This window comes from Pseudorasbora parva, chromosome 2 (assembly GCF_024679245.1).
Source record: "Pseudorasbora parva isolate DD20220531a chromosome 2, ASM2467924v1, whole genome shotgun sequence".
NCBI classification, from domain to species: domain Eukaryota; kingdom Metazoa; phylum Chordata; class Actinopteri; order Cypriniformes; family Gobionidae; genus Pseudorasbora; species Pseudorasbora parva.
The window spans coordinates 59,462,002-59,488,239 of NC_090173.1; the positions used below are offsets into that span (position 1 = coordinate 59,462,002).

Here is a 26,238-nt window from a genome sequence, read left to right on the forward strand (position 1 = left end):
GCGGAATTACAAAAATGCGTATTATTTTGTTGTATGGTGATATTTTTGCAAATGTTTCTTAAAAAAATCAATGATATTTGTCCACTGGAACGATCACTTTAAATTAAAAACGGTTCACATAAAGCAATTATATTTCAAACAGATGGAATTAGAAATACAGGCCTGCCCCTAATAAAAGCCTGCTTCAAATAAAAGCCGGTTCCCATCCGCAGTTCAGGTAAATAAAGCCCCCGGTCTTTATTTGAGGAATTACGGTGTATAATTAAACCGGCAGTGGATTCCAGAATCCCCCTTCAGTCCACATACTGTTTATTTAGCATTTTTTTCAGGTTTTAACACGGAATTAACTGTAAAACAAAGTGTTAATAGAAAAATAAGCATTTCACAGGGATGCAAACAGTGAGCTTTTCGGCACCTCCTGCTATATACTGTCTGTGGCTCGGCCGCAGCGGGAGGTGTGACGGTCGGTCACGGATCCGTCAGATGAGCTATAGCATAATAATACTCATAGATGTAGCCTATATTACAAATAAGTTATTTGTAATATTTGTAATAAGTATTTTTAAATACCCAAAACAGCGGCATTACAAAAGTTGGAAATATAGACTAGAAAATGTAAACTAGCTCTGCTTATGTCCATGACTCACTGCGGAGTTGCCAGCTGTCTTTCCTGCTCTTAACTCCGAACACGTTCTCATGAAATTCGTATCTATACTGAACATGAATTGTATTTATCATGCGATTTATACGGTAAAATTACTTTTCCCGTGCATATGATGCGCATTGCCAACTAGGATTCGTGGGTTACGCGCCGGCATCATGAGCAGACAGCGTGCCAGAATCCAGTTCTTTTTTTGCGCTTGAAAAAACTATAATAACACAGAAAGAATTATGCCAAAATGTCAGTTTTGTCGAGTATTCACATATCAAATAACGTCTTAAACAAACTTAAGAGTTGTGAGGAAAAAAGGGTGCGTGGGACAGCGCGGTAGATCTTAAAGCGACAGCAGCCAGTGATTAATGTTATTCACTCACTGCTCTTGACTAAAGAACTTTTGTAGCTTTAATAAGGATTAATCTATATTTAATTTATAATTTATGCAGTGCGGACTGTTTGATAACTTTGTTCAATTTCCAAAGCCTATTTGTACCTGAGACAGCAAGGACAGGTTAATATGACATGGGTTTATGAGAGGATTCTTGTTCAGTTTAAAGCCTAATAAATGTAAAAAAATAAAATAAAATAAAAGCTTTCAGTTACTCTGTAAACTTGAATGGCTATAATCAATGTTTAAAATTGGTGGGAAAATATTTCATAGAGACGTCTGTTTCATTGATATGCCATTGAACAAATATTTCAAATATACAGTCTTTGTTTTTTCTTTATTTATTTCGTTATTTACTGTAAAATGATTGCATCATAAAATAATGATTAATTTTACTCCATGTGCCTTTAGGGGTGGGCTGGGGATGGCAGGGGTTGGTGGCAATGTAAGTTTCTGGATATTTGCCACGGGGCGAGGGGTTTGAATACTTCACTCTTTTTTGACCATAAATGTGTTTGCATCCCTGATTTCAGAACATTAATCATAGAAAACACTTTAAATAACAACATACATCAAATATTATACAACTCATATCTGTTAGGTTCTGTAAAAACTACGGTCAAATAGATCAATCTAATAATGAACTCAAATTTCAAAGAAATAATCACCACACACGTAGCTTAATATGATATAGTTTGATATTTGAAGCACTTTGGACAGGTATACATGGTCTGTTTTGAGATAATCTCCCTTTCCCTTTTCTTGCGACAAGCATTTGTGCTTGTAGAGAAGAAGCGTAGAGAGCCTGCAGGAGCGTCAACAGCGTGACCTTGTTATCGTCAGTTCGTTATATATTATCATCCACAATCGATCCCCACTTACACTAAATTAATGCACAATCATTCTTGCATTTTGGTGATTCGCAATTTGTTTTGGTGATTGTTAAGGACTGTATAATTTGACTGGTCTTAGGAGGGTTGTGACCACCAGGGGGCATTGATTAGAATGCAGATGACATAGTCTGTTTAGGTGTTTATTGAAATAAAGGTTCAAAGTATATGTGTGTGGTTCTGAAATAGATACAGACATGAGTCAGTACAAATGTAAACTCAATATAAATAACAAAGAATTATTACCTGCCTAACAGGTATATAATAAACAAACACAATCGAAAATTAAATTATAGTTTTGTTATGTATGACTTGAATACAGTGTTATAATAAATGATTATTACTAAGTAGGGCTGGACGATATGGCCAAAATTTATATCACGATATATTTCTTAATTTCGGTCGATACGATATAATTTCGATATCGATATGAACTATATAAAAGCTTTAGAAAAACTACCAAGAACTGCCACAAGGGATGTCTGTACCTACAAACTTCTGAAAAATTAATTTGCCAAGTCTATGAAACCTCCTCCTATAAAACTATATAATATTTTAGAAATAAAAACGGGTACAAATAAATTAATGTTCACCTTTTATTTGCATTTAGCCTTTATACAAACAAGAAATGCGATATCACCGTCAAATAAACAAGACTCACTTCGCAGACGCAGTTTATTGAGCATTTTCTTTTAAGTTTTAAATTTCAGAATTGAAGAACGATTCATAGCGCTATATTCTCCTTTAATGCAAAACTATAGACCTTTATCTACTGATGCACAAAAAATAAATAAAAGAAGACTCAATTCAGTGGCCTTGTGCTCTGTTTGAGATGAGTGCACGCTGCTTTTTGCAAGGCTTTAAACACGAGCAAATGATACATTTTCGTGAAGCCATGTCTGACCGTCTTTCACAAGCTTTGAAAGGTAATTTAAACGAGAATGAACGCATTGGTGTTAATACATGTCATTGTGTGCAAATGTGGAAAGCATTAAAACAAATGTGCCACTTGCCTCTTACACAAATAGTCTACATGGATTATTTTTAACGCTTGGCATCGTATCGTTAGACATTATTGATGCATCTATGTCGATGTATTGTTACACCCCTAGTCGGCACCTCTCCGGCACATTTTGCAGCACACTGAAACCTGAAGTTTAATATCAGATCTTAAGCCCCATTCGCACGGGACAAGTATTATCTGGGGACCTCTGGTGATTTTTAATAATTGCAGAGAATGTCTGTGATCTTAATCCAGTGCGAATCGGCCATGTCTGTAATTTGTAAAGTAAAAATTCCCCCGCAAATTACCTACCATATTTCGCCGAACACCGAGGTCCTGTGATAACATTAGTCCCGTGCGAATCGGCATCTCTGTGATTTGGCCAGGATTAGGCGGATTGTATATAATTTTTGCAAGCTTTTTTTCTTCCTGTGAGCATTTCTATCTTTATCTTTCACGAAGAATAAAGTCTGCATTCATAATGCGCACTGTTTTGAATTCCCGTGCAGCCGCGCCCGCACGGATTATACTTTCACTTTAGAATGATTTTCAATTTGAGAGTAATCTGATTGAATGGTGTTTAATATTAACACCAATAGCCTACTGTTCTTAATGAAAAACAGAACAGAACAGTACAGTACAATGACAAGCTTGTTTAAATAGCCACTTTTGCATTTGAAACTGAATCTTCCGTCGTATATTGTGAGCTTCTCACTCGTGATGAATGAAATCTGACTCCTGCCGCTGGTCTGAGCTCGGTTCATGGCGTCTGTTCGCTAACTAAACGAAATTATGTTTATTTATTAGGCTACTGTAAAATAATCAAAACGATATCGATGCTTGTTTATGATTTCATACAGATATCTATAACGAAGTCTATCATATCCGGGAGATGTCAGTAAATTCAAGTAAAATCACAGGCTTGCTTATCCAGTGCGAATGCGCCACGCAAAACTCAGATGTGGGGGAGTCATTTCTAAATCACAGAGGTCTCTATAATAGGCTACTAATCCCGTGTGAATAGTGCTGTAGATAGCCGAACCACTTCCACGCCACTAAAGAAAGTTAGTCTTTCTCCTTACTTGTGGAAGCTCGTCCAGTCACATTTGTATTAGTCAGGGAAACTCTTTTTGTAGCTAAAACTTGCCCCGTTGGATCTATCAGCCTTACTACTGCTGAGCACTGGCTGCGTGTCCGTGGTGTACGTCATCGCGCAAGTAGCCAATCGTGTTTGCTCTTTCTGACGGCTGCGCCCTGAACGTCAGTCAGTGAGGAATGCTGTAATGTATATCGAAATATCGGAAATGTGTTTAAAAATCATATCACCGTTATTGAAAAAAATTATATCGCGATATATATTGATATTGAATTATTGTCCAGCCCTATTACTAAGTCAATACAAACTTAGAAATGCAGCAGTACATGATATCTCTATTCAAAGATTACTTACTTTACTGCACATTAATTACAACAATATACAATATGCCAAATTCAGCTGAACATATAATAATTATGGACTGCAGAGTTATTCCTTAAATTAAACAACGTTACACGTGGTGCAGGAACAGAAATGATTTAAATTAAGGCACATACAGTTTGCAGAGCAACACTTCCAATAATAAACATTCTTAACAATTAAGCACAATAGCGGTATGAAGGTCCGCCATTTCACTGTGTGACAATGAGCGGCAACCTGCCGCGACGTTATTGAGGTAAAAATGAGGCAAAAATTAACAACAAACTTCAGTATATACTTACTGGTAGTTGCATGCACACAATACTAGAACTTGTAAATAAGTACAGAGAAACTTTCTTATATTATTTATGAAATAATACGGCACAGTCTGTCAACGTCAGCGATCTCTTCCAAGTGTTTCGAAACTGAAACTAAAGCTTTCTGCTTCCGCAAGCCGCAGAGCGCAGTGACACTTCTGATTGGCTGATTCTCAGACAGTCAGCTTTCATCTGCCTGAAAGGAGTCGTCCTTCGTCACAGCCGCCCCCAAATTTGTTACACTATATTTGCCACTCTAAGAAGGACTGACCGGATCAGTGTCTGGTATGGCAGGCAGAGCTATAAGGCGAACGACATGCCTTGTGTATATTTTCTCCTTGACTTTGACTACTGCAGTCCTGACTCTCCCGTCGGTTCCTGGAATAACCTCAGTGACATGACCTAGAGGCCACTGTGCTCTGGGCAGCTGTGGGTCCACCACCATCACTATGGTTCCAGTTTGCAGCTGAGCAGGGTCCTTGTGCCACTTAGAGCGAGTCTGAAGACTCGGGAGGTAGTGTCGTATAAAGTGAGACCAAAACTGGTCAGCCAGCACCTGAGTATGTCTCCAACGGCGGTGACTCAAGAGCTCAGACTCAGCATACACAGCCTGAGGTAAAGATAGGTCTAGCTGCCCCATGAGGAGCAAGTTGGGGGTTACTGGGTCAGCATTAGCCACGTCTCTTGATACGTAACCCAGTGGCTTAGAATTTAAAATCCCTTCTACTTCAATAAGTACCGTCTGGAGCACCTTTTCGGGGACAGTCTGTGATTGGATGGTGGCATACAGTGCAGCTTTAACAGACCTCACTTCCCTTTCCCAGAATCCTCCAAAGTGTGGTGCGCTTGGGGGGTTAAATTGAAACCTAATCTGGTGTTTAGCCAGTTGATTTTGGAGTGTGGGGTGTAATGACCTGAAGGCCTCCTGTGTGTAGATGCTGGGTGATTCCTCTGTATTCAGGTTTCGCCACAGGAAGCTAAGCAAGGGCTTGTCTTCGGGGAGCAGCCTCACCTGATGAAACATGCCCTTGATATCACTGCTGATAGCAATCGCATGCTCTGTGAAAAACAGCAGTACACCCAGTAGACTGGAACTTAAGGTGGGTCCAGGCAACAGCAGCTCATTGAGGTTGTTTCCCTTATACTTGAAGATACAGTTGAACACAATCCTGTTCTTTCCGTTATGGCTCACCAGGTGATGTGGGATGAACAAGGACTCAGCGGCTTTGCTCAGCTCATCTTCTGACACTTTAACTGCATAGCCAGCATTTTCCAGCTTTCCAATCTCTGCACAGTATGCTGCTGCTCTTTGAGGGTCTTGCCGCAGACGCCTCTCTGGACTGCGGAGATTAGCTAGCACAGCCTCCTTAGATGCCTGAAGCAGTGGCATGTTCTTCACCCTGAGGAGGGGAGTAGCGTAGCGCTGAATTCCATCAACATCTACTCGTGTGGTCTTTGCCTCCAGCAGGCGGACTGCTTCCTGATCCTGCCTGGAGCGTGTGACAAGCTTTTCACTCCTGTAAGGCAGAACATCCAGCTGCCACAATCTCTCTCCACTCTGTAGAAGCTTGTTAGTGGGTGAGAGGGTGGAGACGTGCAGACACTGTTGTGATGTGGTCTGATGCTTGCTATATCTGATCGGCCCCTAAAGTGTCCAGCCCAACTTTGTCTTCACTGCGGCTTGCCCTCTGTGGGGTCCCACACGCACCGGCTCCACTGGAGTGATTAAGTGGGTATAATCTGACCCAATTAACAACAGGGGTTGCACTCTGTTAATAGTCTGGAGAGGGAGGCCTCTTAAATGTTTGTGCTTCCTCTGAAGTGCCTGCATTGAGTATGTGTGTTCAGCCAGACCCAGTTGATCAGCAGTGAATGCTCTGTGTATCTTGTATAACTTCTTGGGATGGTCTACTGGGGAGATGGAGAACGACACTGCAGTGCCATGCAGAACCCTGATATCTGGCCGAACAGTTCTGAGGATCAGATTTTGCGGCTCACCAGTAAGCTTAAGACTCTGCGCTGCTGCAGGGAGGAGAATGGTCCTCTCCGATCCATCATCAAGGATGGCATATGTCTCCAAGGTGTGTTCACCATTTGCGCAGCAGCACTTTACTCACTTTCAGTAGGACTTGGCTGCATCCAGCCCTCCTGTCCACATACAGAACTTCATTAGTTGTGCTGATAAGGCAGGATGTATCCTCAGCTGCAGGTTTTATATTCACTTCATGCAAAGTTGGCAGGTGTCTCCCCTTACACTTGTGACATGTCATTTTCAGGCGGCACTGTGCAGCCTGGTGTGTGCGACCACATCGCCAGCACCTCTTGTTGGTCTTAATCCACGCTGTTATCTGTTCCACTGTAAGCTGTGGAAAGTTTGCACACTTATCTTGGAAGTGTTGCGTGTTCGAGCAGTAAGGGCAGTATTCTGTCCTCTCTGGCTGCTTGGTGCTAGATAAGGCCTTTTCTACGGTCAGTGTACCCTCGGGTTGGTCTGTGGTGTGCATGATGTTGATATTCTTACCACTCTTAGTGTCACGGCGGCACTCTGTTCTGAGTCCTGCTCTGCTCTTGTTTTCACTGGTTAGAGGCTCATACACTGTCTCCTGCATCTTCAGCTCTCGTAGTCAAGCCAGTCAGAAAAGTGCTATAGGCTTGGGATTGTAACACGTATTGGGTACAGGAATCTCTTAAATTCGGCCCGTATATCATGTGGCAGTTTAGAGATAAGCCGTGTCACATGTGAACCACAGTGAAGCTCAGTCTTTCCAGTGTCCCCAAGCTGGTCTAACATTGCCACGAGTGCTCTCACTTTCAGGGCGAATCGCTTAAACCCACTGGAGTCACCCCGTGCAATATTGGGGGCCTCCATTAAATCAGCTATTTTCCTTAGAGCTAGTTGGTGAGGCTGTCCATAATGCTCAATTACGCCCGTTTCACACGTACTCCGTCTACAGTGCGTGTGCGGTGTGTGTTGCGTTGCAGGAGCCCCACACCCTGTAGTGCTTTCACATATGCTGCGTTTGCAGTCCGCAACTGATCCACTGTTGCATACCACAAACACAGCATTTATTCATTATTTTTTAAAATCCAAAAGTTTTTACTGAACATGCCTCGTCAGAATTCAAATTCTCTTTGTTTACCCTTTAATAGAAGTCAGGTTACGTAGCCTACTACATTTAAACAACATTTTATTAAATTCATTTATTCATATTTATATACTTTAGATTTAGCTCACACAAGTGGCAAAACATTTAAACATAGGTTATAGCCTTAAATCACAAACATTTTCAATTAGAAACTTACAATAGTCCCTTTACAACCAGAGCAGGAGCTTGGTTCGCATTGCCGGCAGTAGGTCAAATTTGTTCCCGGTGCATGTTGGTCTCCGGCAGGGCTGCCCTTTGTCACCGGTTCTGTTCATAATTTTTATGGACAGAATTTCTAGACGCAGCCAAGGGCCGGAGAGTGTCCGGTTTGGGGACCACGCGATTTCATCGCTGCTCTTTGCAGATGATGTTGTCGTGTTGGCAACCTCAGACCGGGACCTTCAACATGCACTGGGACGGTTTGCAGCCGAGTGTGAAGCGGCTGGGATGAGAATCAGCACCTCCAAGTCCGAGGCCATGGTTCTCAGTCGGAAAAGGGTAGCTTGCTCACTTCAGGTTGGTGGAGAGTTCTTGCCTCAAGTGGAGGAGTTTAAGTATCTTGGGGTCTTGTTCACGAGTGAGGGAAGGATGGAACGGGAGATTGACAGACGGATCGATGCATCATCTGCAGTAATGCGGGCGATGTACCGGTCTGTTGTGGTGAAGAAGGAGCTGAGCCGTAAGGCAAAGCTCTCGATTTACCGGTCAATCTACGTTCCTACTCTCACCTATGGTCATGAGCTGTGGGTCATGACCGAAAGGACAAGATCCCGGATACAGGCGGCTGAAATGAGCTTTCTCCGCAGGGTGGCTGGGCGCTCCCTTAGAGATAGGGTGAGAAGCTCGGTCACTCGGGAGGAGCTCAGAGTAGAGCCGTTGCTCCTTCACATCGAGAGGAGCCAGCTGAGGTGGCTCGGGCATCTATTTCGGATGCCTCCTGGACGCCTTCCCAGGGAGGTGTTCCGGGCACATCCCACCGGGAGGAGGCCCCGGGGAAGACCCAGGACACGCTGGAGGGATTATGTCTCCAGGCTGGCCTGGGAACGCCTCGGGGTACCCCCGGAGGAGCTGGAGGAAGTGGCCAGAGAGAAGGAAGTCTGGGCGTCTCTGCTTAGACTGTTGCCCCCGCGACCCGGCCCCGGATAAGCGGAAGATGATGGATGGATGGATGGACAATAGTCTATTCAAAAACAGCCGACTCTCGTCTTTTCTTTCGTTTTTAACCCCTTTGAAAAGAAATCCTGCAGGTCATAAAGAACTTTGCTTTTCACCTCCAAGAAAGTATGAGTGCTATCCATTATGGCACATTTTTTTACCTAAATGCCAGGAAAGGTGTCGTTTTGTTGCTTTACTGGAGAAAAAAAGCCATGTGTTGACTTTGAAACAAGAGTATATTTTAAATGATATGCATCTGTGGTGAAATTACTAGATTTTCGCGTCAGTACATGTTTATTTTAATGCGAACGATCTTCTGTCGCTTTAATGCAGCAACGCAGCGAAGCAAAAAATAGACTCGGTACGAAAACGATCCGTGCACTGCTGCAGACGCAATACTCCTGGAACGGACTGACGGACAGCATCCGCGTGCAGTGTGAAAGCTGTCATCCGTTAACATGGGTATGGAAAAAAATACGCACCGCACACACTGCAGACGGAGTATGTGTGAAATGGGCGTTAGGCTTGTCATTGTGTCTGTGTAGGGCTGCAGTGAGTTTGTATATGAGTCCGCTATTAGCAGTGCCTCCTCATACTTCAGGTGGTCCACCAGGATCTGACGGTCCTGACGGCCTCCCCCCTGAGGCTTATAAGGCAGGTGGTGATGTTCTTGCCTCTGTTCTACATCATCTGGTTGTGATGTGCTGGAAGAGTGGATATCTCCCAGATGTCCTTAGAGATGCCAACATCATCACCATCTACAAGAAAAAGGGGGACCGTGCAGATTGTAACAATTTCAGAGGAATATCTTTGCTCAGTCTTGCTGGCAAGATATTTGCTCGCACTATTTTACCACGTCAACAAATCCATGCTGATCGTATCCTCCCTGAAAGCCAGTGCGGGTTCCGTGCTGGCCGGTCCATAGCAGACATGGTGTTCTGTGTTCGTCAACTACAGGAAAAGTGTATCGAACAGCATAAACCTCTGTTCTTGGTGTTTGTAGACTTGACCAAGGCTTTTGACTATGTTAGTCGATCTGGACTTTTCCTCATCCTACAAAGACTTGGCTGCCCTCCAAAGTTACTGAAGGTGATCACAGAGTTTCATGAGGGCATGAAGGTAACTGTACAGTCTGAGGGCACTTGCTCTGAAGAGTTCCAGATAAGGTGTGGAGTAAAGCAGGGATGTGTCCTTGCTCCTACTCTTTTTGGAATTTTCTTCTCTGCCCTACTACGCCGTGCCTTCCCTGATGACTCGGGTATCCTGCTACACACCCGCAGCTCAGGAAAACTGTTCAATCTGGCCAGACTGCGGGCGAAGACTAAAGTACGCCATGTTCTGGTACGTGAGCTGCTTTATGCTGATGATGCTGCCTTTGTTGCCCACTCAGAGGCAGATCTACAACTACTCTGCTCATCTTTTTCCAATGCATGTCTAGAGTTTGGTTTGCAGATCAGTCTTAAAAAAACAGTTATCCTTGCCCAACCTGCAACTCTGAACCCTACAGTATACGTTAACAACACACCTCTATCTGTGGTAGACAAATTCACCTACCTGGGTTCCACAGTATCAAATAACAATAACCTTGACGCAGAGCTTGACATGCGCATTGGGAGGGCATCATCGGTGTTTGGAAAATTGAGCAAGCGTGTCTGGCACAACAAGAACCTCTCATTGCTCCTCAAAGTCCGTGTATATCATGCATGTGTACTGAGCACCTTACTATATGCAAGTGAGACATGGACAACTTACAGAAGGCACGAACATCGCCTCAACGCCTTCCATTTTCGCTGCCTCAGCTCCATACTGGGTGTATGCTGGAAAGACCAAGTGCCAAACTCTGTCATACTTGAGAGAACTGGCTCCAGTGACCTGTACACCATCCTTCGTGAACGCCACCTCCGTTGGACTGGACATATTTATCGAATGAAGGACACCCGCCTCCCAAAAATCTTGCTGTATGGCGAGCTGGCAAATGCCCCCCGCAAACGTGGTCGCTCCCATCTACGTTTTAAAGACGTCATTAAGAGGGATCTTCAGGCCTTCTCCATCAACCTGGACAACTGGGAGGCACTTGCATTTGACAGAACCAACTGGCGTGCAGCAATTAACAACGGCCGTAGGGACTCTCAGGAGTCCTATAAGTCATTTCTGGAAGAGAGACGCTCTAAACGGGAAGCAGTTCGTCGCACTCCACATGAACAGCCATAGTAGTAGTAGTAGGGCTGCAGTGAGTTTGTATATGAGTCCGCTATTAGCAGTGCCTCCTCATACTTCAGGTGGTCCACCAGGATTTGGTATTTAAAACACTCTGTAGCATCCACAGGCAGTAGGTTCTCCAGAGCAACCCTAAGTCTGGCAAACTCTCTCAGATCCCCTTTGGTGAATGTAGGGATTGTGGGTTTAGGCCCGCGGTACACTGTCTCATGGTACTGCGAGGGTTGCCGCTCTTCGTGCAGCGACTCACATCTTTGTGGTGTGGGGTACACAGTATTCTGGTGTGTGTACCCCAGGGACTGACTGATGGGGCTCAGGATGTCTGGGAGAATCCTTCTGTTATGTCATCCTAATGTCTCTTAGTGCTGTTATGAGCTCTGCCATAAGGTCCTGAGATGGTGGCTGATAAACGTCTGTTACTGGAGGTGGTGGTGGTGGCCAGCCATCATCATCCGTAGGCAGTGTGACCACTAACTGGCACAAGTGCCGTGATTGGCCTGGTTTGGTACACCCCGCCATCCTGCTCTGTTATACTGTTGTTGGGGCGGCTGTTGTAAGTAAAGGGGAAAGGGCTGTCTGTCGCAGTGCAGGTAAGTCTGAAAGGGAAGTACGGGCTTCAAGTCGCCTGTGCATGTCCATTACCTGTCGCTGCAGCTTTAGATTATCTTCCTGCAGCTTATAAAGAGCTTCAAGAACCTCCGGTGCTGTTTCTTGGGCAGGCTTCAACCGGGCCGAGGCAGGCGTACTCTGGAAGAGGGGTTCTGTATACTCAAACTGACGTGGATAGACGGCTTCCGCTCCCCGACTGACACTCCCGTCCTCATGGAGCAGTGGTGGTGTGAGAGGTGTCATCCTGACGTGTCTCTCTGGGTGGCTAACCAGGCTGTCGTAAAGCCGCTGTTGCTCTGACAGGCTAACCGATTGTTGAGGTAAACAAGAGGGCTGCTGTAATGCTTGTGGGGAGATGTCATAGTCTTCCATCCAGGCTGGTCGCCGTGTCTCTCGGCGGGGTCGAGCATCTTCTGTACGTGTATACTGATCCGAGAACATCTCTAAACAATCCCACGGTGACCACACGTCAATCCGGCTCGAAGGACCAATTTGTTTTGGTGATTGTTAAGGACTGTATAATTTGACTGGTCTTAGGAAGGTTGTGACCACCAGGGGGCATTGATTAGAATGCAGAGGAGATATTCTGTTTAGGTGTTTATTGAAATAAAGGTTCAAAGTATATGTGTGTGGTTCTGAAATAAAGATACAGACATGAATCAGTACAAATGTAAACTCAATATAAATAACAAAGAATTATTACCTGCCTAACAGGTATATAATAAACAAACACAATCAAAAATTAAATTGTAGTTTTGTTATGTATGACTTTAATACAGTGTTATAATAAATTATTATTACTAAGTAAATACAAACTTAGAAATGCAGCAGTACATGATATCTCTATTCAAAGATTACTTACTTTACTGCACATTAATTACAACAATATACAATATGCCAAATTCAGCTGAACATATAATAATTATGGACTGCAGAGTTATTCCTTAAATTAAACAATGTTACACGTCGTGCAGGAACAGAAATGATTTAATTAAGGCACATACCGTTTGCAGAGCAACACTTCCAATAATAAACATTCTTAAAAATGAAGCACAATAGCAGTATGAAGGTCCGCCATTTCACTGTGTGACAATGAGCGGCAACCTGCCGCAACATTATTGAGGTAAAAATGAGGTAAAAATTAACAACAAACTTCAGTATATACTTACTGGTAGTTGCACGCACACAATACTAGAACTTGTTAATAAGTACAGAGAAACTTTCTTATATTATTTATGAAATAATACGGCACAGTCTTTCAATGTCAGCGATCTCTTCCAAGTGTTTCAAAACTGAAACTAAAGCTTTCTGCTTCCGCAAGCCGCAGAGCACAGTGACACTTCTGATTGGCTGATTCTCAGACAGTCAGCTTTCATCTGCCTGAAAGGAGTCGTCCTTCGTCACACTATTTTTTGTTTTAATCAGGCTCTTGTCCGTCGGGCAAGTAAAATTCTCTTTCACTTGTCCCTTCAAAAACCCACTTGTGGACAAGCATTAATGTTGAACCCTGCCCATTCCTGATCCCTAGGATTGGCTATATTATATAACATACTACCTTATACCCTGCTACCGATGCTTTAAATGTCTAAATTGTTCTATGTATGTTTTTGCCCTAGATCACATGGCATTGAAAGAGGAAAGTCATGAACTTAATGAAAAGGAAGAAGAGAAAGACCTTTATGATAAACATAATTTCATGACTGGAGAAAAATCGATACAGGCTAAAAAGACTTCCTCACAAAAAGGAGCTCAAAAGACAGGAACTAAAAGATATTTCGCCTGCCCACAGTGTGGAAGGAAGTTCACTGGAAAAGGAAGCCTTAAAAGTCACATGAGAATTCACACTGGAGAGAAGCCTTACACCTGCCAACAGTGTGGAAAGAGTTTCACACAAAAAGGAACCCTTGATGTCCACATGCGAGTTCACTCTGGAGAGAAGCCTTACATCTGCCAACAGTGTGGAAAGAGTTTCAAACATAAAGGAACCCTTGAAGGCCACATGCGAGTTCACTCTGGAGAGAAGCCTTACATCTGCCAACAGTGTGGAAAGAGTTTCACACATAAAGGAACCCTTGAAGTCCACATGAGAGTTCACACTGGAGAGAAGCCTTACACCTGCCAACAGTGTGGAAAGAGTTTCAGTGAAAAAACAACCCTTGACAGGCACATTAGAGTTCACACTCGAGAGAAACCTCACACCTGCCAACAGTGTGGAAAGAGTTTCAAAAAAAAATTAAGCCTTGACAGGCACATTAGAGTTCACACTGTAGAGAAACCTTACACCTGCCAACAGTGTGGAAAGAGTTTCAAACAAAAAAGTAGCCTTGACAGTCACATGAGAGCTTACACTGGAGAGAAACCTTACACCTGCCAACAGTGTGGAAAGAGTTTTACACATAAAGGAAACCTTAAAGTTCACATGAGAGTTCACACTGGAGAGAAACCTTACACATGCCAACAGTGTGGAAAATGTTTCAGACATAAAATAAGCCTTGACAGTCACATGAGAGTTCACACTGGAGAGAACGCTTACACCTGCCAACAGTGTGGAAAGTGTTTCAGACATAAAATAAGCCTCAACAGGCACATGAAAGTTCACATTGAAGAGAAACCTTACACCTGCCAACAGTGTGGAAAGTGTTTCAGTGAAAATGGAGCCCTTGACCGGCACATGAAAGTTCACACTGGAGAGAAACCTTACACATGCCAACAGTGTGAAAAGTGTTTCAAATATAAAAGAAACCTTGACAGTCACATGAGAGTTCACTCTGGAGAGAAGCCTTACACCTGCCAACAGTGTGGAAAGAGTTTCAGACATAAAGTAACCCTTGACAGGCACATGAAAGTTCACACTGGAGAGAAACCTTACATCTGCAATAAGTGTGGAAAGTGTTTTTGTGAAAATGGAGCCCTTGACCGGCACATGAAAGTTCACACCGGAGAGAAACCTTACGCATGCCAACAGTGTGGAAAGTGTTTCAGTGAAAATGGAGCCCTTGACCGGCACATGAAAGTTCACACTGGAGAGAAACCTTACACATGCCAACAGTGTGAAAAGTGTTTCAAATATAAAAGAAACCTTGACAGTCACATGAGAGTTCACTCTGGAGAGAAGCCTTACACCTGCCAACAGTGTGGAAAGAGTTTCAGACATAAAGTAACCCTTGACAGGCACATGAAAGTTCACACTGGAGAGAAACCTTACATCTGCCATAAGTGTGGAAAGTGTTTTTGTGAAAATGGAGCCCTTGACCGGCACATGAAAGTTCACACTGGAGAGAAACCTTACACATGCCAACAGTGTGAAAAGTGTTTCAAATATAAAAGAAGCCTTGACAGGCACATGAGAGTTCACACTGGAGAGAAACCTTACACCTGCCAACAGTGTGGAAAGAGTTTCACACATAAAATAAGCCTTGACAGTCACATGAGAGTTCACACTGGAGAGAAACCTTACACCTGTCAACAGTGCGGAAAGTGTTTCACTTATAAAGGAACCCTTAAAGTTCACATGAGAGTTCACACTGGAGAGAAACCTTATACCTGCCAACAGTGTGGAAAGAGTTTCAAACATAAAGGAAACCTTGACAGTCACATGAAAGTTCACATTGGAGCGAGCCCATTCACCTGCCAACAGTGTGTAAAGTGTTTCACACATAAAAGAAACCTTGACAGTCACATGAGAGTTCACGCTGTAGTAGGGGTGTAACGGTACGTGAAAATCACGGTTCGGTATGTACTTCGGTTTTAAAGTCACGGTTTGGTTCATTTTCGGTACAGTAAGGGAATGAAATGCAAACATTAAACTGCAGGTTGTTTATTACTGTGGTAAGCAGCGAGGCGAGGGACCGTGAGAGCGGGCCGGTGACGAGTGCTAATGAGTGTCAACTGCGCGCCACACCAGTCTCCTCTCGCGGCCGAGTGACGGGAGCATAAAAGGAGGAGCGACGACAGTGGAAGATGAGAGGACCAGGCCTGGAAATTATGTTTACATTTTGTTGTGTATGTGCGGGCAGTTGTCCTTGAGGGGCTACTTGCGTTACTTTCGTTTTGTTTATTTATTTAATTAAAATATGTAAACAAAACATAACAAATTCCAGGCCTGGTTCTCTCTCGTCTTCCAGTGTCATCTCTCCTCCTTTTATGCTCCCGCCGCGAGAGGAGACTGGTGTGGCACTCATTAGCACTCATCACCGGCCCGCTCTCACGGTCCCTTGCCTCGCTGCTTGCCACAATTACTATAAACTTATTTTTAACAATTTGTTTGCACTTTAAAAAAAAAAAAAGCTGTAGAAAATACCTTCTCGCTAGGGACTGAGGTAACAGGTACAGCAAGGCCATGTCCACACTAATACGTTTTAATTTGAAAACGTATATTTTTCTCTCTGTTTTGGCCTTCCGTCCACACTGACAGCGTTTTAAGTCAATGAAACTGTATCGTTTTGAAAACGCCGTCTTCGCGTCGTAGTGTGGACTGTGAAAACAGAGGCTTTTTAATACGATGACGCATTTTTAGCCATGTGATGCAGTCATATGACCAATTCAGCCAAGATGGTGAACGATATCGTACAGCAGAGTTGTTTTGTATGCTTTCTGTTTTAACAGCCTTGTTAAATATTAATGTCAGTTTGTACATACTGTTAAAAAACTCAGTGCCTTTTCTCGACATTGCCGCAAAATTTCAAAGAGTAAATAAACGAGTAGCGGAAATGACACAAGTCGAAGCGTCTTGGATTTGCTCATGCGCAGTACGGGGATGTAAGCGTTTTCAGACGTTTCAGTGTAGATGAACATTTTTTGGAAAATGATTGAAAATGATAGTGTGTATTCGCAGAGCGTTTTTAGATGAAAACTCTCTCTTTATATTTATCCAGATTAGTGTAGACGTAGCCTGAGGGAGCAGGTACAGCAAGGTAGTGCTTTGCTAACATGGCAATATGAGGATATGTTGGCTAATTGGTCCTCCACCATTCAAGTGGGTTTGAATCCAGTGAAATGCAGTCCACAGCCTTGTATAAGCTAACCTCTTCTTTCACCAGCTGCAAAGTAGGCTTGTTTCCCACCTGAGTCTTGAAGAGTTCACCAAACAGTTCAGCTATGGCTGACTTCTTGACAGGAGGAGAGATGAAGCCTCTAGGTGTCCTGTCACTGGGGATGAACTAACTGCTGTGGCCTCCTCACTCTGCAAAATAAAATGACAAAACTTTTATTAACTACTACTGGCTCTGTCATCTTTATTTATATATTTATATAAGCTTTTTTAACAATGCAGATTGTTTCAAAGCAGCAAGTATTTCAAATTATACAATGAAGACATTTTTACACACAAATGGACACTGTTAAAATACCTGTTTTTCCATGGTTGCAATCTCTTTGATGAGGTTGTTGTAGATTCTGTCATGACAGGCATCATCCACATGAGGATGGGCCTTGAACCTCAGATCAAGAACTGTGCATTTGTTGAGGAAGTCATGACAAGCAGAATATCTGTTCTTAAAGGTGCACTATGCAACTTTTCGTCCACTAGAGGTCGCCTATTCAAAACAAAGGTGTAGTTTGAGGACGCCAAGTTTGAGCGCAGCATCTTGGGACATGTGGACTTCACCTCACAGCTGGTGGAAAATAGGACTCGGGCAGAAAACATGTTGATGGATACGGTTATTAACGTTACTGTAGTATGAAACAGAGTAGGACCGAGTGTTGTGGAGCTGAGCACGGCTGCTGGAGCGATTGTTACACAAACACCCGCCTCGCGAACACCGGGATTTTTATTATGACGGGACGGGACACAGTCGCCAGGCGCACACACTATTTCCGCTTTTCTAGTCATGAGTATAAGCAGGGTATATACAGCAATCCTTAAGTTAAAATTTACTACTTTTTAATACCTTTTTTACTACCTTCAGAATATTTTTTAAAACCATCACGACACTGAATTGCAAGTGTTAATCAGCAAACTTTCTATTTACACAGATTTTGACATATATAACATACAAAAAAGAATAGATTTAGAATCGACAGCAGGAGGAAATCTGTGATAAGTTATCATTCAGACAGTAAAATAGATCTCAACATTCACAGAGGTTGGTTAAGGAGAAGCATTACTGCATACACATTTGATTTCAATTAATAATTGGTAATTCAGCAATTCAATTATTTAGTGTTTTTTTTCCAACAACAAAACCTGTGCCAAATATTACATTTCTATAGCTGTGATAAGTTGAATTTAACAAAATACTAAAAACTAGTGCTGCCAATCGATTAAAAACTTTAACTAGATTAATCACATATTTTTTCTGTGATTAATCGCAAAAAATATATAGGTTTGTGTACGTTTTTAATACATTTTTTAATATAATAATTTCACAGTTAATCAAATTAATGTAGAAACAACATAGACAATATATTTTAAATACTTTTTTAAATGGCATCTTTTTATGGATGAAGGCCAGTATTACTGATATTAATGCAGCTACTGATTTAAAAAAAAAAAAACATTTATTATTAGGCTTCAAAAATATAACAGTTTTTAATTTAAGTAAACTTAAAACAATACTAACATAAACCCATAATAAATGTCATGTTTACTCCTGCCCTTCCTGTCTTAACAGTTAGGAAATATACAGACATTTAATAAAGTTATCAAAGTTATATGCAGTCTGCACTGCATAAACTATAAATTAAATAGTTAATCCTTATTAAAGCTACAAAAGTTATTTAGTCAAGAGCAGTGAGTCATTTTCTCTGTTCCCTTTAACTTTAGTGACAGGAAGCTTTATTGGCTGCTGTCCCTTTAAGAGCAGACAGACACGCGGATCTCGCTGTTTATATACACAAATCCGCCGCGAACTTCAACTTTATGGGCGCCGCCATCTTGCCTGCCGCCATTACTGCGTGCCTGCGAAGTGCGTGACGGTGTGACACTTGCCGGTGTCCTCTAATGACATTTCAATGAAAGCGGATCCTCCACATTAAATAAAATGTCTGGTGAAAGGGAACATTGGGTAGATGATGTCAGGCATTGGCCAAAACTTACAGAAAGGTAATTTATTGACAACAGGATGTATTAATGTATAAATGCATCTGCCAAATGTAATGTAATTAAGACAGCAATAAAACTGAACACTGTCATTGTGAGCTGTGTTGCTAATATTAGGGCCCTGCTTTCCGTGATCACGGAATTGTTTTACACAAACACGTTTTAAGAACATGACATAACGAACAGTTATGAGGACTTATGCTGCACTTAGAGCAGCGCGCGGCAGTAATGCACGACGCGCTGTAAATGATAACAGAAAATAAATAAAACATACGTGCCTGTTACAAAGGGACTTTAAGTCACAATTACACAAATGTAACTTTGTAGTTTTCTCTATTGTTACTGACATATTATGGTAGGAGTTCACTGCCTGAAAACCTCACGACACTGATTCATACGCAGCGGCTGATCTGTGATGTAGGATGCAGTATCTGGCCAATCCATCCCGAACTCATGCCCTGTAGTTTAGGTTCTGAAGCTCATCGCATGCCAGATGATTAATAAAATAATATTGAATACCTGTAGGAAGATGTATTCTATTGCTACAACTGGTCGTGGCTATTTATTGCAGCTTGTGAAGCATGAGCACATCGGTAGCTCACGCAAGTTTACGTGCTGATTTAATAAGGCCATATTTTTTGTAACTGATCGTTTCATATATGTCTAACTTTAATTGTGACTAGGTCCGTTTGTAATGGACACGTATGTTTTAATTATTCTCTGTCTTTAAGTGGTTTTCTTTATGTTCATCACAGCACGCCGTGCATTACTGCGGCACGCTGCTATTTATTAATTAATTAATTAATTAATTTTATTATTATTGAAAGTATCAAGATTTACAAACATCGCTGCATAAAATCAACTTCTTCGAATTCGAAATAGGATACAGAAAAGATATAGCCTGAGGGAGCTTAATATCCTTAATACAAACGGGGAAAAATAATAATAGTATGCATTCGTAACAAAAGTAAAAATAATTTATAAGGAAAAAAAGGTAGGCTATTATAACATGACATGAGGGGAGAATTAGTCATTGTTAAGCTATTAACCTAATTTGAGAAGTGTTTTCGTGTACGCACTGCTCTAAGTCCTTAGCAGCAAGGCACGCAGTAATGGCGGCGATGCTTTACTTCCGTGTTTCGCCGGATTTGTGTATAGAGGGAATGCACGTGACGTCATCGTCAGCTGGAGTGACTGTGGGAGTGACTCTGGAGTGACATTGGTTTAATTAAATGTGCATTGTTTTGATGAACATGATTCCTAATTATTTATTTTCACAATTTTATAATATTTGTACACACTTTACATTTTTATTTTTATTTTAATGTTGTAATTTCATTTTTATTTCAATTTGAAGCAGATTTGTTATGTGACAATATTAATTAAAGTTTCTTAACAGTCAAGATCAAATTATCTGCATCTCTTGCGCTGCATTAAGCCATCCCATAATATCCGTCATCACTCACATTAATGCACGACGGAGATTAACTGCACATTTGGGATAATAGATGCATTCAATATAAAAATAGATCTCTCTTCTATAATAATAGGTATGAAAATAACATTGTGTTAGTTAAACAACTTTTAAATTCAAACTGTATTTTTTTTATCTTGTAGTGAATTTTTGGATGAATTTGGGTTTCCAGTTACTCCAATAGAGTATGCTGTTGTATTTGGTGCCATACCTCAACAAGTTATACAGTTTGTAAGAGCGTGTGGAAGTGATTCTTCTGAGGCAGTATATGTTCAAGACAGCATGTTTTTAGGAGACATTGACATTCTGAAACACAGTTGTGCTAAAAAACATATTAGGTGGACATTGAAAATTTCATTAGAAGGAAAACAAATGTTATATTTAAATAAACTAATTTTGATATATGTATACATTATTCCAATGAACGTGATAATAATAATAATTTCACCTTTATTGTACAACTTTTTAATATTTTGGGAAATATAACTATAACATCCTACTGCCAACCTATCCAGCTTTAGTGAAACCGGATCACAGATGAATTGAGCCAGGATCACCAAGATATCCCGGCTTAACCCCTTATCCTAGTTTTGTGCAATAGGATTTATTAGGAAGGAACTGACTAATATGCCAGTTGTTCCTGGCCGGGTATTCCATGCTGATTCCCAGTCTGTGCTGGATACTGCCGATCAGGCAAGATGCAGGAGAGAATCAGTTCAGCAGACATTTGGCGGACCTTCCAGATATGGCCATAGAGCTGCTCAATCCTTTCAGCCCTCACACTTTCCTCGTTCGGAACCTTGGGGGTATGACAGAGGACGAACTAGGGGATACCAATTCCTTGGTAGAGGTTCTAGACAAGCCCACCAAGCTCCCCAAACTGACCAGTCGCACACTCCAGTTAGGGGGGGGGTATTTTAGGGGGCGTACTTCCAGGGGTTTCAAATCCTGGGGAGGTAATGCATAGTGGTCTGGGAGTCGCCGAAGCATGCTCCCAACTATGCCTGGAAAGTTGGGAGAAGGTAACATCAGATCCTTGGGTCCTAGATACCATCAGGACAGGATGCCGGATACAGTTTCGGCGACGCCTCCTACTTTTTCAGGAGTTCAAAAGACCATAGTCAAAAACCCAGTCCAGGCACAAATTTTGGCCAAAGAGATCATTCTTTTATTACAGAAAAAAAGCAATTGTACAGATAAAAACCAGCGAACAGCTCACTGGGTTTTATTCGAAGTATTTCCTAGTACCAAAAAAAGATGGTGGGCTTCAGCCCATTCTAGACTTAAAGCAACTGAACAAGTTTCTGAAAAAAACTACCTTTCAAAATGCTAACTACAGCTCAAATTCTGGAGTCCATAGAGCTGGGGGAATGGTTCACTTCCATAGACTTGAAGGATGCATATTTCCACATACTGATATGCCAGGATCATCATCCGTTTCTTCGCTTTGCCTTCCAAGACAAGTTTTATCAGTTCAGGGTCCTTCCATTTGGCCTGTCTCTGTCCCCAAGGGTCTTCACCAGGGTGTTCCTATGGTATTCCCTGAACAATCAAGGCGGTCCCTTGGGGATATATGCAATATCTCAAGAGTGGCCGGAAGAGTTGTTATATGCTTTTCCTCCCTTACCTCTGATTCCACTAGTGTTTAGCAGAGTAGCACAAGGCCGTCACAGAATGTTACTTGTGGCTCCAAGATGCCCAAAGAAACCTTAGTTTCCGGCTCTTGTGCGTTTGGTTGAGGGTCACCCCTTACCATTACCAAGGAGGGCCGATCTCCTCTCTCAAGCAGAGGGCCAAATCTGGCACCAGAGTCTAGAGAAGCTACAGCTTTGAGTATGGCCTCTACTCAGTCCCTCTCTAAAGACTTAGAAGCTGTATTGAGGACTAGACATAGTTCTAAGGCACCCTCTACGTGGAGCAACTACTCTAGCAAGTGGAGAGTATTCTCATGGTGTCAAGACCAACGACTAGATCCAGCCAATTGTGACAAGTCTGGTTCTCAAGTTTCTTCAGTCCTTGTTGGATTCTGAGAAACCTGTTAATACCATAAAAGTCTACATTGCGGCTATCTCCCACTTTCATGTCTTAGTAGACGGTGTAAGTGTTAGCAAACACCCTTTGGTGGTTCAATTCCTTAAGGGTGCACACCATTTACACCCAAGACGAGTTATGAGGTCTCCTGCTTGGGACCTTTCTATTGTTCTACGCTCACTGTCGGAAGTACCTTTTGAACCTTTGGAACAGGCCGTTCTCAAATTTTTGACATGGAAGACAGTCTTTCTCCTGGCGATATGTTCGGCCAAGAGAGTTGGTGAATTGCACTCTTTATCAGTCAGTGAAGACCGATAAGGGGTTTTTCTCTGGCCAATCCCGTCATTCCGGCCCAAGGTCCTTAGGCCTAGTACAATAAATCAGGTTATTGAGCTTGATTTTCGTCCAGATCCCCTTTGTTCAGTTGCAGGACTGGATAACTCTTATCTATGTCCGATTAGAGCATTACACACATACATTGAGCGCACACATTCATTGTGTCAGTCACACACGCAACTATTCATATGTTTTGACAAGAAGTGTGTAGGCAAACCTGTGTCTAAACAGCGATTGTCTCATTGGATAGTGGATACAATTTCACAGGCATATTCCAGTCAAAATTTACCCATCCCTGGTGATCTTGTTGCTCATTCAACAAACTGGGCGTTTCAGGCAAGAGGAAGTGGTTGGTTCACCTGGATGTTATATAGCCAACCCCTAGGGTCAGTCACCTGACATTGTTGTTATTAGGTCTCGAGGATAGGCGGAAGAATGGCGTCATTCAAGGTATGACCGTGGTGACGGTCATCGTTCGGTCTCATAGATCCATAGTTATGGACATAACTTACGTTATATTAGAAGTCACAAAATATTTTATACATTTAAAAATATATTGTAGCATTTTTTATTTTTGTTTTAATGTTTGAGCCTATATACTGTAGCGACTCAGGCGAATCAAACACACAATCGCCAGTTACATTTAACAAATATGTTTTGAATGCTTTGTGCTTAGTAACAGACCTTCCCCCAACACAACAGAGAAAGATTCTTCGTTACCCTGGAAACCATCTGATAAGACGTTTTACGGCCTAAAAGAATTTGGCCACATGAAAAGTCCAGAGTTAAAGACCCAAAGCTTGTAAAACACACGCTTTTGCCTCAAATTATAGACAAACCATCTATAAATGAACATGCACCCCAGGACATTGTATGTAAACACATAACTGTCTTGTAAAATGTTTCTTCTATATGGTATTTTGCATCTTTTTGTCTTTGTCTAGTTCAGGTAACCTCATATATGTCATGTCTCCTATCAAATTAATGCTCACTTCACGACTTACACTTCCATGTATGTCACGTATTCAGAGAATGCAGTGTGTGTTTGTTGCATTAATTAGAGTATGAATGGGCAGAGACCCATTGATTCAAGCTTGAAACAAAGAGCCATAAAATCTCCAGAGGAATTTCCCGCTTGGAAATCCCAACAATCTCATTGGTCAAGTCTACCCCAGGAGGGTGTGACTACTCCCAGACCTTAAAAAGAGAGGGGCAGAAAAACCAATGAAAAAAACCAATGCAGGCCTCCATACACAGAGCCATGTGCTGTGCGGGACCAGAAACCCGAGGCCCACACACAGCGATTGTGCCAACAGGCCCCAACACTTCATGTCGACCACCTTCTTCTTCGACCATCAGAGACTCTGCAATTTCATCATCGTTCCTTCACTCACCACGGAAGGAATCATGCGTGGTAAAACCCATCAGACCAAACCATCGAACTTTCTCCTGCAATTTCCACCTGGACGGTCTTCTACGGCTCAAGCCATATGCAAGTATCGTACACAAAACAAATTGCTGTGTAGTGAGTAAAACTGTAGTCTTGTTAAAAAGGCTTGTAGTCACCGACGGTTTCTCTTTTCGACTCTTTAGACTTCATCCATCTGTACTGACCCGGTTCTTCTAACCACTTTCACTTCAACTCTTGCTATGTATGTTTTGTGTATGTATGTTTTATGTCTCGTTCGTGATTTATAGATATTAAATTTTGTGCACAATATATGTTTGGTTCTGACTCCCTGCCTGCAAATAAATTGTCCCTTAAATGATCGATCTGGTTATGCGCTCTAAGCGCTTATGTAAATACAAAGGAAGAATATTTTTTCTGTAGCCATGAAAAATATCCTTTTCTTAGAATTAAGTAATAATCAATACTAAATGTTTACAAACGAACTGATTGATTGATTGCAATATTAATGTAGCTACATAAAGTTAATCTATTCAAATGATTCAAATATTCATAATTAATCATAATGAGTTATGAATAATTATTAATATTTCCCTTAAGAGCTAATTCGCTACAATACCTTTATATTAAAAACAGTTATTCTGAGTCTTGAATTTCAAACTCTTAAGCGTTGGCTTTCTTGTTACTTATGTGTTACTTATGTGTCTACTCAGAAAGAGCACCAGCCCTTTTATTTGGGGTCAAAATGCCCCATTTGCCAAAATGGGTGATGACAGGCAAGGGGTTAAGGACTGCCAGCAGTGGTGCTCGTTCCATTGAAGTTCGGAGGCTTCGCTACAGTCACTTTAATCGGGGAACCCCCTCTCAGCGGCATCCCCGCTCTCTTCGGATAATTCCCTTACTGCGCGCCCATCACGTGCATCCGTGAACTCGGCGGGTCTTCGACGTTGCATCACTGGTGACGCTTGGGACCTGCCATTTGTTAATGTTGCTCACCGGACCAGTGGACATTTTGATTTGGACAGTTTACATACCTTTTATGTTTCTGCTATTTTTTTCCTGTGTCCGTCTTGACCTTAAAGGGGGGGTGAAATGCTGTTTCATGCATACTGAGCTTTTTACACCTTTAAAGACTTGGATTCCCATCCTAAACATAGACAAAGTTTCAAAAACTAATGTTGGACGTTTGATGGAGTATTTCTGTGTTAAAAATACTCCTTCCGGTTTCTCACAAGTTTCGGCGAGTTTTTTTCGAGTATGGGTCTATTTGACGTTAATAAGAGCGGAAGGTCCTTGTATGGGCCGTATGGGCTCTTCTCCCGAAAGGGTGCGCGCGCGCGTGGCTAGAGGGAGAGAGAGGAAATGCACGCTGTAAACACTCTCTCGGGTGCAGATCCAGTCGTCCGCGCCGCGCTCCACTTTATTCCTATGGGTGACGTCGAGCGACTTCAGCGCTTCAGCACAGCATTCCGGGAAGGCAGCGCTGCATTTGAACCGATTTGAACGCAGAAATGACGGGAAGCTTCAAGGCATCGCTTCAGTCGCGTCGCAAAGTGGATTTCCACGGTCACTGCTGTCACAGGACTTCACCAAATCATAACGTTACCAAAGAAGTGTGTTTTTGACAGAGCGGTCCTGCTTTGGAAGATGCCGGTGAGTAAATCAACTTCAAATGTCTCTGCTATTGGCTACCGTCGCATGAGTAAACATCAGTAAACGATACGATCGCGTGCTTCGTCATTCAAATGCGCTAACGGTTACTCCATTGTTGTTCTGTATAACGTTACACTATTCTGACTCTGACGTGCAAAACCGTTTTGCTTGCTACCTCTAAGGTCTAGTCACATACAATAGTCCATAAACCGAATCATGTCCTCATAAACTGCACACAAAGGCCCCTAAATACAGTCCATACCACAGAGACGGACATCCTGCTGTTGCCGTTTCTCCTGTTCAATTTATTTCAGCCTCAGATTTGATTGTGGATCATTATCTGTATTAGCTGAGATAGATGGGTTTCTCCACGCTTGAGGACGTCATCGCTTTGCGCTCTTGTCATTCTTTAGCTCCGCCCACACGACACGCCTCCAGGCTCTCGGTTTTTTCCGGAA

General features: G+C 42.3%; 1 protein-coding gene across 2 annotated transcripts in view; it reads left to right on the forward strand.

The window, feature by feature from the left end:
• The window catches only part of LOC137047376 (gastrula zinc finger protein XlCGF57.1-like), a 180,137-nt gene that overhangs the window by 138,447 nt on the left and 15,452 nt on the right, over positions 1–26,238 (forward strand). Inside the window, exon 6 of one of the 2 annotated variants that reach the window (XM_067425020.1) lies at positions 13,641–15,479. In XM_067425020.1, the coding sequence (XP_067281121.1) occupies positions 13,641–15,479 (1,839 nt within the window). Of the gene's footprint in view, positions 1–13,455; positions 17,020–26,238 lie in introns of those variants that run through there. The other variant, XM_067425013.1, reaches the window with a different exon arrangement.